At 45.6% G+C, this 15,819-nt stretch overlaps 1 protein-coding gene across 2 annotated transcripts in view; it reads right to left on the reverse strand.

The window, feature by feature from the left end:
* Positions 1-288: 288 nt before the first annotated feature.
* LOC106569569 (zinc finger E-box-binding homeobox 1) overlaps positions 289-15,819 on the reverse strand; it is a 114,743-nt gene continuing 99,212 nt past the window's right edge. For both annotated transcript variants that reach the window (XM_014141050.2, XM_014141051.2), the window contains exons 3-9: positions 14,721-14,903; positions 14,233-14,444; positions 12,679-12,805; positions 11,503-11,969; positions 8,254-9,639; positions 7,216-7,396; positions 289-3,622 (exon numbers count right to left, since the gene is read on the reverse strand). In XM_014141050.2, the coding sequence (XP_013996525.1) occupies positions 2,688-3,622; positions 7,216-7,396; positions 8,254-9,639; positions 11,503-11,969; positions 12,679-12,805; positions 14,233-14,444; positions 14,721-14,903 (3,491 nt within the window). In that variant the 3' untranslated portion in view covers positions 289-2,687. The remainder of the gene's footprint in view (positions 3,623-7,215; positions 7,397-8,253; positions 9,640-11,502; positions 11,970-12,678; positions 12,806-14,232; positions 14,445-14,720; positions 14,904-15,819) is intronic.

The following is a 15,819-nucleotide window of genomic DNA, read 5'->3' on the forward strand; positions in this document are numbered from 1 at the left end:
TGAAAATGTACTTGACATTTCCTAGGAGGCACTGGACTCCACAAACTGGCTCAGTGTCAGAACTGTAATCTCCTTCATAGATCACCTTTAGACCGGAAATATAACTGGCAGAACAGATTAGGAAATACAGTCAACCATATATATCGACTAACAACAAGCATCAATACATTAACTAGTGTCTCCGGACTCCCACTAGGAACTAAAAGGCAACCAAACAATACAGTTGAGGAATTAAACGGTTTTATATTTACATTAAAAAAAAAGTAAGTTCACCCGATCTTAGAAATGCTTTCTTGTATTTTATTGTGATGGGAAGTCATAAAAAAATTGAGCAAATCTAAAAAAAAATAAAACAACTATAAAAACAGAGTGGATTAAACGGGAAATGTATAAAACAAATTGTAGCCTCTGACATATAACAGTACAACGTAACAAATTGGCACAAAACAGAACGACAAAGGGTATGAGAATCTAATTTTGGCTTTGAAAAAAAAAATAGGAGTTAGGTACATCTTCATAACGAGATCAATCCTTCATTACAACAGCAAGGACTCATGCGTTTTAGTCACACAGTTAGTTTTCAGTAGCTTCATATCACAGTAAGAACAGGTCAGTCTAACCAGCGAGCCTGATGATGAAACGCTTTCCGTTTCTCTCTTCATTTATGCCTTCGTCTTTTCATGTTAACATAATACTTTTTCAAAACAAACTTCATAACCCCCAGAGCGCCACTTCCTACTCTGGATTCAATGACCTTCAAATCATTTTTTCATACTAAAATATATTATTGTATCAATTCACACTACACTATTGTACACTACAATGTGTGTAATAAATAAGCATAAAGAAATAGAAAAATAAGACACGTAAATATAAAAAGTCCTCTAAAAACTAAACAGGTACGATTTCCTCATGGAAAAGGTTTCTAATACTGCCATTGTTGAAAACATACACAGGACACACACATATAAAAACTAAAAACCAAACTGAAAATAATTCTGTAACACTGTAAAATAATTCTGTAACACTGAAACACTTAAAACACAGGGACCACATTCACTAACGTTTGTTACCTGAAGTGCGGGTTAGCTTGCCACCATTAAAACAAGTGCACTCATCTAATAATGTTTGATGCTCCAACACAGGAAAATCCCCTTAAATACTGTAAAAACCTTTCATATTCGTCCTATTCTCTCTTTGTTCCTCTTTGTTCACGCACACACGAAGGAGTCCTTATTCATGCTATCGTCTTGTATTCCCTACTGTACTACTTTTAACCAGAGCCCTATAGTGCACTATAAAGGGAATACTGAAGGGTGCCATTTGGGACGAAAATCCAACTTCACAAGTGAAAATGAGTCCAAGCAAGTAAACAAACATTAATCAATATGGGCCTTGCGCAGAGAATACATACTGACTACATCCATTGGGTAACAAGAACACTGTTCAATGGCACTTACAGCACACAGGTCTGGTCTTGCATAAGGCTGGAGACATTGGGGCTGGATAGAGCACATATCTACACCCCTCCTGCTTCATATGACCCTATGACACTGATGGTCACTGATTAAAAACTAACCAAACCAACTGATAACTAGGGTTACATCCCAATAATCTCTCCTTTCTCTAAAAGTGTGCACTTGATAACTTCAATTCAAGGACTTTGAAAGGAAATGACTGGTGTAAGAAATATTGTGGAAAATTCTATAGTCTAGCTAGCCCATGTCTCCACCAATCCAATGTTTTTAGATTTATGGGGATCAGTGAACAAGTTCACCCTTCAGGAGGAAGGATAGATTATTGGGACACAAACAAGGACAAGCATGGTTAAGAATGCTGGCTTTGAGGTTGTCACGCAACTTTTCCCTGATAGGACAGTTTGGTTATGATGTCAGACAGATATCACATCAACCCCCCCCCGTCCCCCCGTCCCGTCCCGTCCTTGTCAAGCCAAACATGACAGTGAGTGACGAGGAGTTGACATGATAGCACTAACATACTGGCACTCAGGCTAACACCTCCCATACCAGGCTAACCCCTCCCACCCATACCCCCAGAATCCTCTTTTCTTCTTAATGTTAACAAACCAACTGAAAACAAAATGCTATGCTAACGTTATCTAACATGAAGAGGATGTACAGCTAGTGTGAACATAATAATACTGAAGGGTGGACAACACATGAGGCATGTCGTATCCATAGGTAAACCAGGATTACTGTAGTGCATTTTTTTTTTTGATTTTTTTTTACAACTCAATAAAATACTGATTTTACGCAAACATCATCATTGGCAATAAAAATGTATAGAAATGTTTTTTCAACTGTACAGGTTAAAAGGTTAAAACAAGAGTGGCAAAATTAGTCAAAAATAACACTGACAAACAGAAATGACCTGGGATCAGATGTCTCACTCTCAGTAACAAAATAATTGAAAGGTCAGCTGTAACTTTTATAAAAAAAATTATAATACTTCTATAAACAAGGTAACACCGATTTTTTTTTTCAGGAGAAAAAGTCCCTTCTTTTTAGTCTATCTCAGGCACACCTGGGTTTCAACACAGTAGAGGACCACAGCATCAACACGGCAGCATGTTTGTTTTATTTCTTCTTTTGACAACAACACAAGATTTTCCTCTCCTGCTATTTGACACCTAGGATTTCCATTTTTTGTCAGAGAATGTATTTTCTTCATTCACCGTTCATCGTGTCTTCCTCTGTTTCTTTCTGTCCGTTTTCCAACCCCTCTGCCGAGATGTCCTCCTTGTCCACATGCGGTTCTTTGTCCTCCGTTTCCATAGCTTCCTCTGTTACAAAGGTTTCCTTCTCTGCCACTCCTTCCTCCTCCCCTTCCTCCTCTACACCTCCCATCACCTGTACCTCCATCACCTCCTCTTCCTCACACACATCATCCTGCTGAAGAGACTCCTCTTTACAAACCTCCTCCTCCTCTCTCCTCCCTTCCTTTTCCTCCACCTCCTCCTGGTCTGCCTCCTCCTCTCTCCTCTCTTCCTCCTCCTGGTGTGCCTCCTCCTCTCTCCTCCCTTCCTCTTCCTGCTTTTCTTCACATACCTGCTTCTGCTCTACCCCCTCCTCTTCCTCTCTACTCTCTTCCTCCCCCTCCTCTTCCTCTCTGATCTCTTCCTCCTCCTCTTCCTCTCTGCTCCCTTTCTCCTCCTCTTGCCTCTCCTCCCCAAACTCCTCCACCTCGTATATCTCACTCTCCTCATCATCCTCACCCACTTGCACCACCCGTATGTCGTCCATGCTCATGGCCGCAATGCCCTCCTCTTCCTCCAACTCCTCCTCACTCTCCCTCTCATCTGAGTCCAGTTGGGAAGGTGGGGAGGTGGGTCGGCTGTCTGACTGCTGCTCTTCTGTTTGGGGACTCATTTCGGGGCTCATCCCGAGCTGACGTCCCCCTTGCCGCCCTCCCTGGGGCTCCTTCTTGCAGTAGGAGTATCGGTGGTTCATGTGCTGGCTGTAGGAGCCAGAGTGGGAGAAACACTTGCCACACTTGTCACAGCGGTAGGGCTTCTCTCCGGAGTGCAGCCGCGTGTGTTCTATCAAGTGGTGCTTGTGTTTGAAGGCTTTGTCGCAGATGCCGCACTCATGTGGCCGTTTTCCTGAAAACAGAAACACACCAGGGTTCAGTGTTTCAATCTATTTCAAACTCATCCAGAAATTACAACAGAAATCGATCTGAAACCCATTACTCTTGATTTGCACTGTGTGTGTGAACTGCTTTTACCATTACATTAGTTCTGCATCTAGGCAGCCTCCCTGGTGTCACTTCCTACACTCTACATTACACTGACCTGCCTGCAGCCTTCCTGCCTGCTATCACTTCCTACACTCTACATTACACTGACCTGCCTGCAGCCTTCCTGCCTGCTATCACTTCCTACACTCTACATTACACTGACCTGCCTGCAGCCTTCCTGCCTGCTATCACTTCCTACACTCTACATTACACTGACCTGCCTGCAGCCTTCCTGCCTGCTATCACTTCCTACACTCTACATTACACTGACCTGCCTGCAGCCTTCCTGCCTGCTATCACTTCCTACACTCTACATTACACTGACCTGCCTGCAGCCTTCCTGCCTGCTATCACTTCCTACACTCTACATTACACTGACCTGCCTGCAGACTTCCTGCCTGCTATCACTTCCTACACTCTACATTACACTGACCTGCCTGCAGACTTCCTGCCTGCTATCACTTCCTACACTCTACATTACACTGACCTGCCTGCAGCCTTCCTGCCTGCTATCACTTCCTACAATCTACATTACACTGACCTGCCTGCAGACTTCCTGCCTGCTATCACTTCCTACACTCTACATTACACTGACCTGCCTGCAGCCTTCCTGCCTGCTATCACTTCCTACAATCTACATTACACTGACCTGCCTGCAGCCTTCCTGCCTGGTGTCACTTCCTACAATCTACATTACACTGACCTGCCTGCAGCCTCCTGCCTGCTATCACTTCCTACAATCTACATTACACTGACCTGCCTGCAGCCTTCCTGCCTGGTGTCACTTCCTACAATCTACATTACACTGACCTGCCTGCAGCCTTCCTGCCTGCTATCACTTCCTACAATCTACATTACACTGACCTGCCTGCAGACTTCCTGCCTGGTGTCACTTCCTACAATCTACATTACACTGACCTGCCTGCAGACTTCCTGCCTGGTGTCACTTCCTACAATCTACATTACACTGACCTGCCTGCAGCCTCCTGCCTGCTATCACTTCCTACAATCTACATTACACTGACCTGCCTGCAGCCTCCTGCCTGGTATCACTTCCTACAATCTACATTACACTGACCTGCCTGCAGACTTCCTGCCTGGTGTCACTTCCTACACTCTACATTACACTGACCTGCCTGCAGACTTCCTAACTGTGAAACAAACTGCACTTGTTATGAAAACAATATCATAACAAAAATTCTCACAAATACATAAAACACTCCAAAAAACTCCCCTAAAAGGATTCTAGCAGGTCTGTTACAATGGTAAAATATTTCAGTAAAATAAACAAACATCATTTGGGGAGATGGAGATCAAACTAGCTGCCTGATGCTGATACATTCTTCTGGACCTGGGTCTCATTGAACCCAGGAAGGAGGGATGAGGGCGTTTCATCCCAGAAGGCACCCTATTCCCTATATAGTGCACTACTTTTGACCAGTGCCCTATGGCACCCTATTCCCTACATAGTGCACTACTTTAGACCATTGCCCTATGGGCCCTCATCAAAAGTAGTTCACTATAAAGGGAATAGGGTGCCATTTGGGACGAAGATCAACTGGGCCCATACAACGGGCCATTAAGCACCGCTCTAGCCCCTTTCTGAAATAATTTGGACTCTGCCTGCTTGTCCTAAGCCAGGCCAGATGTGCATCCCAAATTGCACTGTATTTCTTATAGGGCTCTGGTCGAAAGAAGTGCACTATATAGGGAATAGGTTGCCATTTAGGACACAATCCAGAGCGATTAACGCCAAATCTTGTCAAAGGGGGTTGAGCCAGTGGCCACACACATCTCATAAGCAATAATTAACGTGGTTTCAAGAGGACATTAGGTGTTTATGGGGACATTAGGCGGTTTAAGAGGACATTAGGTGTTTATGGGGACATTAGGCGGTTTAAGAGGACATTAGGTGTTTATGGGGACATTAGGCGCTTTAAGAGGACATTAGGTGTTTATGGGGACATTAGGTGTTTATGGGGACATTAGGATGTTTAAGAGGACATTAGGCGGTTTAAGAGGACATTTGGCGGTTTAAGAGGGCGATATTAGGCTGTTATGCCAAATTCAGGGAAGAAGCTGCCTGGGTTCTCCATAACGAAAGCAGTAGGTAGTCACAAACTATAGGGTTCTATTCAAAGTAATTTCCGATTGAGCCAACATATTCAGCATTTACCGCAAGGGTCGGCAACAGACGGCCCGTGGACCAAAACTGGCAGGCAAATTTTTTGTGTGCCCCCCCAAAAATAATCTATATCTAGTTTTTGGTCAAAAAATACAAAAATCACCAGGAATTCAGCAAAAAAATGGTTTCATTTAGAAAACCTGTTCACCAAGTATTCCCAAGAAGAAGAAAAAAGATGTGATCGTGTCTCAATGTAATGAAGATATTTAATGATTGTTATTTTAAAATACATTATCTTTCTGGGCTTAGTTGTGGTCAATTTGCACTGTACAAATTATTATAATTATGTTCCGGCCCCCCAACTCTCCACTCTGATAAAAAATCGTCCTGAGGCTGAATCTAGTTGCCTGCCCCTTGGTTTACCATGAATGCCGTCTCCGCTAATGCAGGAACATTGCTTTCGAATTTCAATCACGCTGAACCTATTTCCACGATACGGATTGAATAGAGCCCTTGGTCTTTTAAATGGCTGTCAATGTTATCCCCATTCATATCACGCAGGTGAAGTAATGTCTCATAGTGCTGATGAGAAGGAGTGGTATAAGGCTGAGCGCAGCTCTCATTAAAAAAGAACACAAAAATAATTCCACCACACCTGGGGCTGTACGTATCAAACATCTCAGAGTAGCAGTGCTGATCTAGGATTCTGTCCGCGTAATCTTATTTATTGTGATCTAAAAGGCAAAACTGATCCTAAATCAGCATTACAACTATAGCCCCGTTTATATCTGGTTCTAACATGTATCTTTTGTCCAGATCATGTCCACATTCTGATTGTGCCCACATTTTCAGACAGGTGTAGATGGTTAAAATACGCATTGTGATCTGATTGTGATCATATCTTCCTGCCCACCTCTGGAGGTAGTCAGGCACACAGTGTGTCTGGATATTTAACAAGTGTAGGCAGATCTGGACAGTGAAACCATTTAAATCATAATTATTCTGCCTTCTAAATCATTGACAGGTGGCACCATTGACTTATGGCATCAGTATGTGGCTTAAAATAAATAAATAAATATTATTTGAAGAGAATAGATTTTAAAAAAAAAATGCATACAGGAAGGAACCAGGAAATGTGGTCACAATATGGATAAGAGACACATTCTAATACCACATGTAAAGATATTTCTGAAAATGTGGGCTCAATCAGAATGTGTACAATATCAGGACACAGGACATGTTAGCGGCAGGTCTACACAAGGCTTTCTGAGACGCTTGATATATACGGCCCCTGACCCAGTGGATCCTCAGCCAGTGGCCATATTGTTTACCTGTGTGTTCGTATTTATGCCTGAGCAGGGAGCTGCTCTTCTGGAAGATCTTGTCACAGAGGTCACAGGAGTACATCCCGCTCTGCAGTCGACGCATCTTCTTCTGCGGAGGGGAAGAGTCTGAGTTACCCTGCTCCTCTACCGTCGACACACCCTCTGAGCTGGTGGCAGACTTCTCCTCCTGTCCGAGAAAAATACAGATTGTTTTAGAATAACAATAATAATAACCATCGTGTTATTAGGAAGAAGAAGAAGAATTCCATAAAAAACAATAGGTTACAACTAATAATCCTATTTATTTATTTATTTAAACACAGTGTTTCCAATATCAAACGCCTTTATGTGAGGAGAGATCAGCTGTAAAAAGCCCAGAGGAAGTAAGAGAGATCTCTCTGCCACACCCGTCAGACACTGGCACGCGTGGCCTTTCAGACAGATGCTACGCTGTGACATACATATTAACATACAATGGAGGATTCATTCTGCTTACACACACACACACACACACACACACACACACACACACACACACACACACACACACACACACACACACACACACACACACACACACACACACACACACACACACACACACACACACACACACACACACACACACGGCCCCCTGAGTCTTCTAGGCTGCGGCAGCTCTAATGTAGTATTAGGTAACAGGGAAGACTGGAGGGAGCCCAAACTATTGAGCCAGGACGGCTTTCTTTTTTCCACAGGCAGAGTAAGGATGAGTCCCAAATGCCACCCTTTTCGGGATGTAGTGCACTACTTTAGACCAGAGCCCTGTTCCAAATGCCACTCTTTTCCCTATGTAGTGCACTACTTTAGACCAGAGCCCTAAAGTAGTGCACCATTGGATACCATTGGAGATACAGCCTGACTCCTGAGGGCTGGGTTAGTCAGGTTAGTCAGTAAAGCTGAAGCAGGAAAAATAGGGGAAACTCTATCCACACTACCTATCTCTTAACATTGTCTTGTCTCGCACATAATCATGCATTCTGAATAGCTCTTTCACAAACCAACCTGGCCGCCGTTGATTCTGACGGTCTCCTGGGCTGCATCGGCCCCAGTGGCACCGCTGCATGCTGTAGTGGTGTATGTGTAGGTGAGCTGGGGGATGAGGATGGTCCGTTTGGTGGTGCCGGTGGAGATGGCCCTGAGGCAGGGCACACCGCTGCCCTGGTTGGTGATGGCTACTAGCCGGGTGGTCATGATGTTCACCGGGCTGGGGATGGTTGTTTGGGGGGAGGAGGTGACGTAGATGGTGTTGGTGGTTCCCTGGAGCCCTGGGAGCTGGGCCTGGAGTGTCTCCTTCAGGCAGGTGAGGTTGAGGGGCTGCTCCTGTGGGACATGGGGGACCTGGGGCTGTGACTGGGGCTGCTTGGGAAGGGACAGGTCCAGGGGAAGTTCTTGAGCCTCGCGCTCCGAGTCGACCTCAGTCTTCACGATGACCAGGCCGCTGGAGGAGAGGTTTAGTGGTGAGGGGACCGAGGCTGAGACCGAGGGGGATATCGAGGTAGGGGAACTGTTGGGAGGTTGGGAAGATGATGTCTCCTGTGTTTGGGCTGAGGCATGCTGCTCCTCTATCTCTGTCCCGCTCTTATCTTGGTCTAGCTGGGTCTCTGTGCTGTAATCTGAAAGTCCAGAGTCATCTGGAGAGGAACCAGGGGGTCCGACCGTGATCTGACCAGACCGCATTTTCTCAAACCACTTCTTGACCACGTCCACGGGCAGGCTGACATTGTCAGAGATCTTGGCCAGCTCTTCCTCGGTAGGCTCGGCGTTTAAGGCAAAGTAGGCCTTGAGGAGCGAGAGCAGATTCTTTAGAGGGTGCTGGCCTGGTGTTATCCCTGCCTCGGCCAGGAGGGCAGCGATGGAGGGGTCGAGGGGGGCGCTGTCTCCTCCCTCCCCGTTGGCAGGTTTACAATGCTGGAGCATGTGCAGTGCATCCAAATCACCAGGACAGTTGTCACACAGTAGACACCTTGTCTTGCCTGTCTGGGCCTTTGGTGTCTCAGCTTCAGTCTCTGTCTCCTCCGTCTCCATCTCTTTCTCCATCTCTGACTCGCGCTCCGAGTCGGCCGGCTCAGTCTTGTTGATGTCCTGGGGGAGTTTCTCTGTTACTTTAGAGGCTGGCTGTGTGTTTGTGGCGCTGGCAGTGTTGGTGTTGGTGGTGGGAGGGGGAGCCTCCTGCTTGAGGAGCTGAGGGGCGGTGGGCTGCTGGGCTGGGCTTGGCTCCAGGCTGTAGTTAATGATGATCTTGGTGGTACCGTCCTGGTCCACGAAGCCAGGCAGGCTGATGGCTGAGATTACCTGCTGGCCAGCCTGTGTCACAAACCCCTGCTTGGAGGTCACCAGCCCGTTGGCCGTCCCCAACACCTGACGCAGCACGTTCCCATCCATGGCCACCTTGGATATAAGAGGACCACAATAGATATAAGTTGTTATCCTCATTTTGCATCATCACACCTTACAACTTTTCTGTTGACATGCTACGTTTAGGACCATATCAACAGTGACATTTTTGAGTAAAGAGATCTTTTAAAATGCATTGTATCCATATGTGTGGCTGAATTGTTTTTTTAAATGATCAAATTTATACAGTGCCTTGCAAAAGTATTCATCCCCCTTGGCGTTTTCCCAATTCTGTTGCATTACAACCTGTAATTTAAATAGATTTTTATTTGGATTTCATGTAATGGACACACAAAATAGTCCAAATTGGTGAAGTGAAATGAAAACAATTACTTGTTTCCCCCCCAAAAATCAACATTTTAAATGGAAAAGTGGTGCGTGCATACTGTATTCACCCCTTTGCTATGAAGCCCCAAAATATGATCTGGTTCAAACAATTACGTTCAGAAGTCATTTAATTAGTTAAATAAAGTCCACCTGTGTGCAATCTAAGTGTCACATGATCTGTCACATGATCTCAGTATATATACTCCTGTTCTGAAACGCTCCAGCGTCTGCAACACCACTAAGCAAGGGGCACCACCAAGCAAGCAGCACCATGAAGACCAAAGAGCTCTCCAAACAGGTCAGGGACAAAATTATGGAGAAGTACAGATCAGGGTTGGGTTATAAAGAAATATCTGAAACTTTGAACATTCCACGGAGCACCATTAAATCCATTACTAAAAAATTTAAAGAATATGGCACCACAACAAACCTGCCAAGAGAGGGCCGCCCACCAAAACTCACGGACCAGGTGAGGAGGGCATTAATCAGAGAGGCAACAAAGAGACCAAAGATAAAGCTGCAAAGCTCCAAAGTGGAGATTGGAGTATCTGTCCATAGGACCACTTTAAGCTGTACACTCCACAGAACTTGGCTTTATGGAAGAGTGGCCAGAGAAAAGCCATTGCTTTAAGAAAGAAATAAGCAAACATGTTTGGTGTTTGCCAAAAGGCATGTGGGAGACTCCCCAAACATATGGAAGAAGGTACTCTGGTCAGATGAGACTAAAATTGAGCTTTTTGGCCGTCAAGGAAAACGCTATGTCTGGCGCAAACCCAACACCTCTCATCACCCCGAGAACACTATCCCCACAGTAAGTCATGATGGTGGCAGCATCATGCTGTGGGGATGTTTTTCATTGGCAGGGACTGGGAAACTGGTCAGAATTGAAGGAATGATGGATGGCGCTAAATACAGGGAAATTCTTGAGGGAAACCTGTTTCAGTCTTCCAGAGATTTGAGACTGGGACGGAGGTTCACCCTCCAGCAGGACAATGACCCTAAGCATACTGCTAAAGCGACACTCGAGTGGTTTAAGGGGAAACATTTAAATGTCTTGGAATGGCCTAGTCAAAGCCCAGACCTCAATCCAATTGAGAATCTGTGGTATGACTTAAAGATTGCTGTACACCAGTGGAACCCATCCAACTTGAAGGAGTTGGAGCAGTTTTGCCTTGAAGAATGGGCAAAAATCTCAGTAGCTAGATATGCCAAGCTTATAGAGATACCCCAAGAAACTTGTAGTTGGAATTGCTGCAAAAGGTGGCTCTACAAAGTACTGACTTTGTGTGGGGGTGAATAGTTATGCACGGTCAAGTTTTCCGGTTTTTTGTCTTATTTGTTGTTTGTTTCACAATAAAAAATATTTTGCATCTTCAAAGTTGCATGTTGTGTAAATCAAATGATACAAACCCCCCAAAAATCTATTTTAATTCCAGGTTGTAAGGCAACAAAATAGGAAAAATGTCAAGGGGGGTGAATACTTTCACAAGCCACAGTAGGTTTTTATAACAATTCTAAATCAAATCAAACCTTAAGCATGTTCTGCAGGTCGCTGAGGTTAATACTGATTGGAGACATCAGACCCATGGTGGGCAGTACCACCGCCTGGACCATGCCCTGAGGCAATGCCGTGCCCTGGGGTAGCGTCACGCCACCGTTAAACACCGTCCCATTAGTCCCCGCCGCCCCATTAGGCGCCACCACCACCGGCTTGAACTCATAGTCCACAGGCTCAGATTTGATCTGAGTGTGGGGGAGCTGCTCCTGCAGGGGCTTGCTGTCTGTCTTCTCCCCCCGGAGGAGCACACAGACTGGGGCCGCGGCGGGGCCAGACGGCTGGGTCTGGCTGGGGGTCTGGTTGGAGACCTTAATGACTGGGCTGGGGTTGCCGTTGACAGGCATCATGCCAACACACTTCTTACTGCTGATGTGGGAACTGTAGGACCCTGAGTGGGAAAACCGCTTCTTACAGTTGGGGCACTCGTATGGCTTCTCTCCTGCGAAGAAAGAGATGTATATTTCTTGTAATCAAATAAAGGTATTTCTAGGAGGTTATGTTTCAAAGGGCATCCTATTACCTAGATATTGCACTACATTTGACCAGAGAACCTGTCAGAATAGGGTGCTACTATTTGGGACTCAGGTGAACCTATTGTTAACAAACAGGCTGAGGTAATAATAGCAACAGAATGACGACACATTGGCCAGGAGCACAGATTCAATAATGATCATAATCAAGACTGAAATTACAGAGCTGCATATTATAAACATATCAAAGGAGAAAAGGGTAAGTTCAGTACATCTGGACCACCACTGTGAATATAGGTAAGTCACAGTATCTGCATCCCAAATGGCACCCTATTCCCTATGTAGTGCACTACTTTTGACCAGGGCCCATGGTACCCTATTCCCTATGTAGTGCACTACTTTTGACCAGGGCCAATAGGGCTCTGGTCAGGAATAGGGTGCCCTTTAGCATGCAGACACTACTCACTGGGGTCACACTGGTTGAATCAATGTTATTTCCACGTCATTTCAATGAAATTACGTTGAATTGACGTCTGTGCCCAGTGGGTATGAGTCATGATGACAACGTGTGTGTGTGTGTGTGTGTGTGTGTGTGTGTGTGTGTGTGTGTGTGTGTGTGTGTGTGTGTGTGTGTGTGTGTGTTGCCACGGCGACCGGTGCGATGCCAATTTGACTCACCGCTGTGGATGCGAAGATGCTCCTTCAGGTGGTGCTTATATTTAAAAGCCTTGGAACACTCAGTACACTTGAACTTCCTGTTCCCCCCTGTTGTTATTGTTGTGGTGGTGGTCTGGGGTACATGACGCTGGCAGACAGACAGGACAGACAGACAGCGGAGAGTGTGTGGGATGTTTTATAACGTCAGTATCCTGTCTAAAGAGTACTCTTGTTACTGTCTGAAGGATGTGTTTTCATTCCCAGTAAAGCAGTAATAGACATATTTGTCTTGAATTACAGACAGATTCATCAAATCACTCCATTTAAAAAACAGGCTAAAGGGAGAATTCAAATAATGCTGAAAAAAGGCAGGAAATCTGTGAGTCCTCCAACCACAGGGACATGGACATAGACAGGGACAGAAACAGAGACAGGGACAGAGAAGATACAGGTACAGGGACAGAGAAGATACAGGGACAGAGACAAGGACGAAGACAGAAACCGAGACAGGGACAGAAACAGGAACAGACACAGAGACAGAAACAGAGACAGGTGCCAGGGACAGAGACAGGGACAGAGACAGAAACCGAGATATAAACAGAGACAGGGAAAGAGACAGAAACAAAGACAGGGACAGAGACAGGAACAGAGACAGGAAGAGAGACAGGAACAGAGACAGAGAAGGAGACAGGGACAGAGACAGGAACAGAGACAGAGACAGGAACAGAGACAGGAACAGAGACAGGGACAGAGACAGGAACAGAGACAGGGACAGAGACAGGAACAGAGACAGGGGACATGGACAGAGACAGGAACAGAGACAGGGACAGAGACAGGTACAGAGACAGGGACAGAGACAGGAACTGAGACAGGGGACATGGACAGAGACAGGAACTGAGACAGGGGACATGGACAGGGACAGAGACAGAAACCGAGACAGGGACAGAGACAGGAACAGAGACAGAGACAGGAACAGAGACAGGAACAGAGACAGGGACAGAAACAGAGACAGGAACAGAGACAGGGACAGAGACAGGAACAGAGACAGGGGACATGGACAGAGACAGGAACAGAGACAGGGACAGAGACAGGTACAGAGACAGGGACAGAGACAGGAACAGAGACAGGAACAGAGACAGGGACAGGGGACATGGACAGAGACAGGAACAGAGACAGGAACAGAGACCTCATTACCTCATGTTCTACTGTATGATTGACTGTATGTTTTGTTTATTCCATGTGTAACTCTGTGTTGTTATATGTGTCAAACTGCTTTGCTTTATCTTGGCCAGGTCGCAGTTGCAAATGAGAACTTGTTCTCAACTAGCCTACCTGGTTAAATAAAGGTGAAATAAAAATAAATAAATAAATAAAGACAGGAACAGACAGAAAACGACACAGAAAACGAGAAAGGAACAGAGACAGGGGACAGGGACAGAGACAGAAACCGAAACAGAGACAGAGACAGGAACAGAGACGTGGACAGGGACAAAGACAGAAACCGAAACAGGGACAGAGACAGGGGACAGGGACACAGACACACACATACACATACACACACACACAGGTGCCTACCTGTACAGGATCCTTGTGTTGGTTCTTGTGTTGGGTCATATGACAGTCCAGTTGTGTACGGTAGGTGAAGGTGTAGCTGCACTGGGAGCAGCTGAAGTTGTCCTCGCTCTTCTCGTGCCGTAGCTTGATGTGGTCCTTGAGGGCCGTGCAGCGCTTGTAGCCCCGTGAGCAGTACGGACAAGTCAGGAGTTGGGAGAGGGTGTCTGGCGTGTCTGGGACAGAGGGGGGAAAATAATAGACTATGAAACAAAGAAGATATATTGGTGCCTCAAACTCAGAAGCTCTATAAGGGTCTTGTTTATGAGGGTCTCAGAATATGTCCCAAATGGCACCCTATTCCCTAAATAGTACACTACTTTTATGCGCCCTGGTCCAAAGTAGTGCACTACATAGGGAATAGGGTGCCATTTGGGATGAAAACAAAAACAGCAACTGTATGAGGGTCTCAATAAGTGTTGAGTTGTAAAAGGTGCAGTGATGTAGCCTACCGGTCTTCTCTGAGACCCCTCTCTCAGGCGCACTTTTCTGTTTGCCGTCCGGAGCTTTGGGGTAGATGACCGCCGTGTCTCCCTGCTGGAGAATCTCTTCTACCAGAGCATCCTTACCCCCCTCCTCTTCCTCCTCTTCCTCCTCCTCCTCATCCTCCTCTTCTGAGCCACACTCCTCCTTCACTGTAACACAGGAACACAAACGGTTTACAATTACATTACATGTAACAACACGTTTTTTGGGGGAGTTACAATCTCAAATATGAATGTATAAGAACTCTATGTACATACAATATGAGTTGACAGGTATGTGGACTAAAATGTCACAGCAGTCAATAGCTAAAAACCATTAAGGCTCTAAAATGATTTCTGATCTGGAATGTAGACTGTACGTAGTCCTGTGCACACATTCCTTCCCTGAGACGACAGTCCTCTCTCCTCTTTCTGTGTGCAGTGTGCCAGTAGACAGCTGGAGGGCGCCACAGGGCCTATGACCTCAACCAGCCTTCATAACCAGCCTTCCATTCACACAGCCATGAGTACAGACTACAGTACATTATAGTACAGTGGGGGAAAAAGTATTTAGTCAGCCACCAATTGTGCAAGTTCTCCCACTTAAAAATATGAGAGAGGCCTGTAATTTTCATCATAGGTACACTTCAACGATGACAGACAAAATGAGAAAAAAAATCCAGAAAATCACATTGTAGGATTTTTAATGAATTTATTTGCAAATTATGGTGGAAAATAAGTATTTGGTCACCTACAAAGAAGATTTCTGGCTCTCACAGACCTGTAACTTCTTCTTTAAGAGGCCCCTCTGTCCAGGCCTCTCTCATCTTTTTAAGTGGGAGAACTTGCACAATTGGTGGCTGACTAAATACTTTTTTCCCCCACTGTACATGTCCCTGGGACAAGATCTCTCTCTGTCTCTCTTTCTTTCTCTCTCTCTCTGTCTCTCTCGCTGTCTCTATTTCACCCTCTCTCTCCAAGAGGGGGGCCTAGCCTGAACCATAAAAAACAGCCCCAGACCATTATTCCTCCTCCACCAAACTTTACACCACTCCAGCCGACGCTTGGCATTGCGCATTGTGATCTT

The sequence above is a fragment of the Salmo salar genome, chromosome ssa14 (genome assembly GCF_905237065.1).
Source record: "Salmo salar chromosome ssa14, Ssal_v3.1, whole genome shotgun sequence".
NCBI classification, from domain to species: Eukaryota; Metazoa; Chordata; class Actinopteri; order Salmoniformes; family Salmonidae; genus Salmo; species Salmo salar.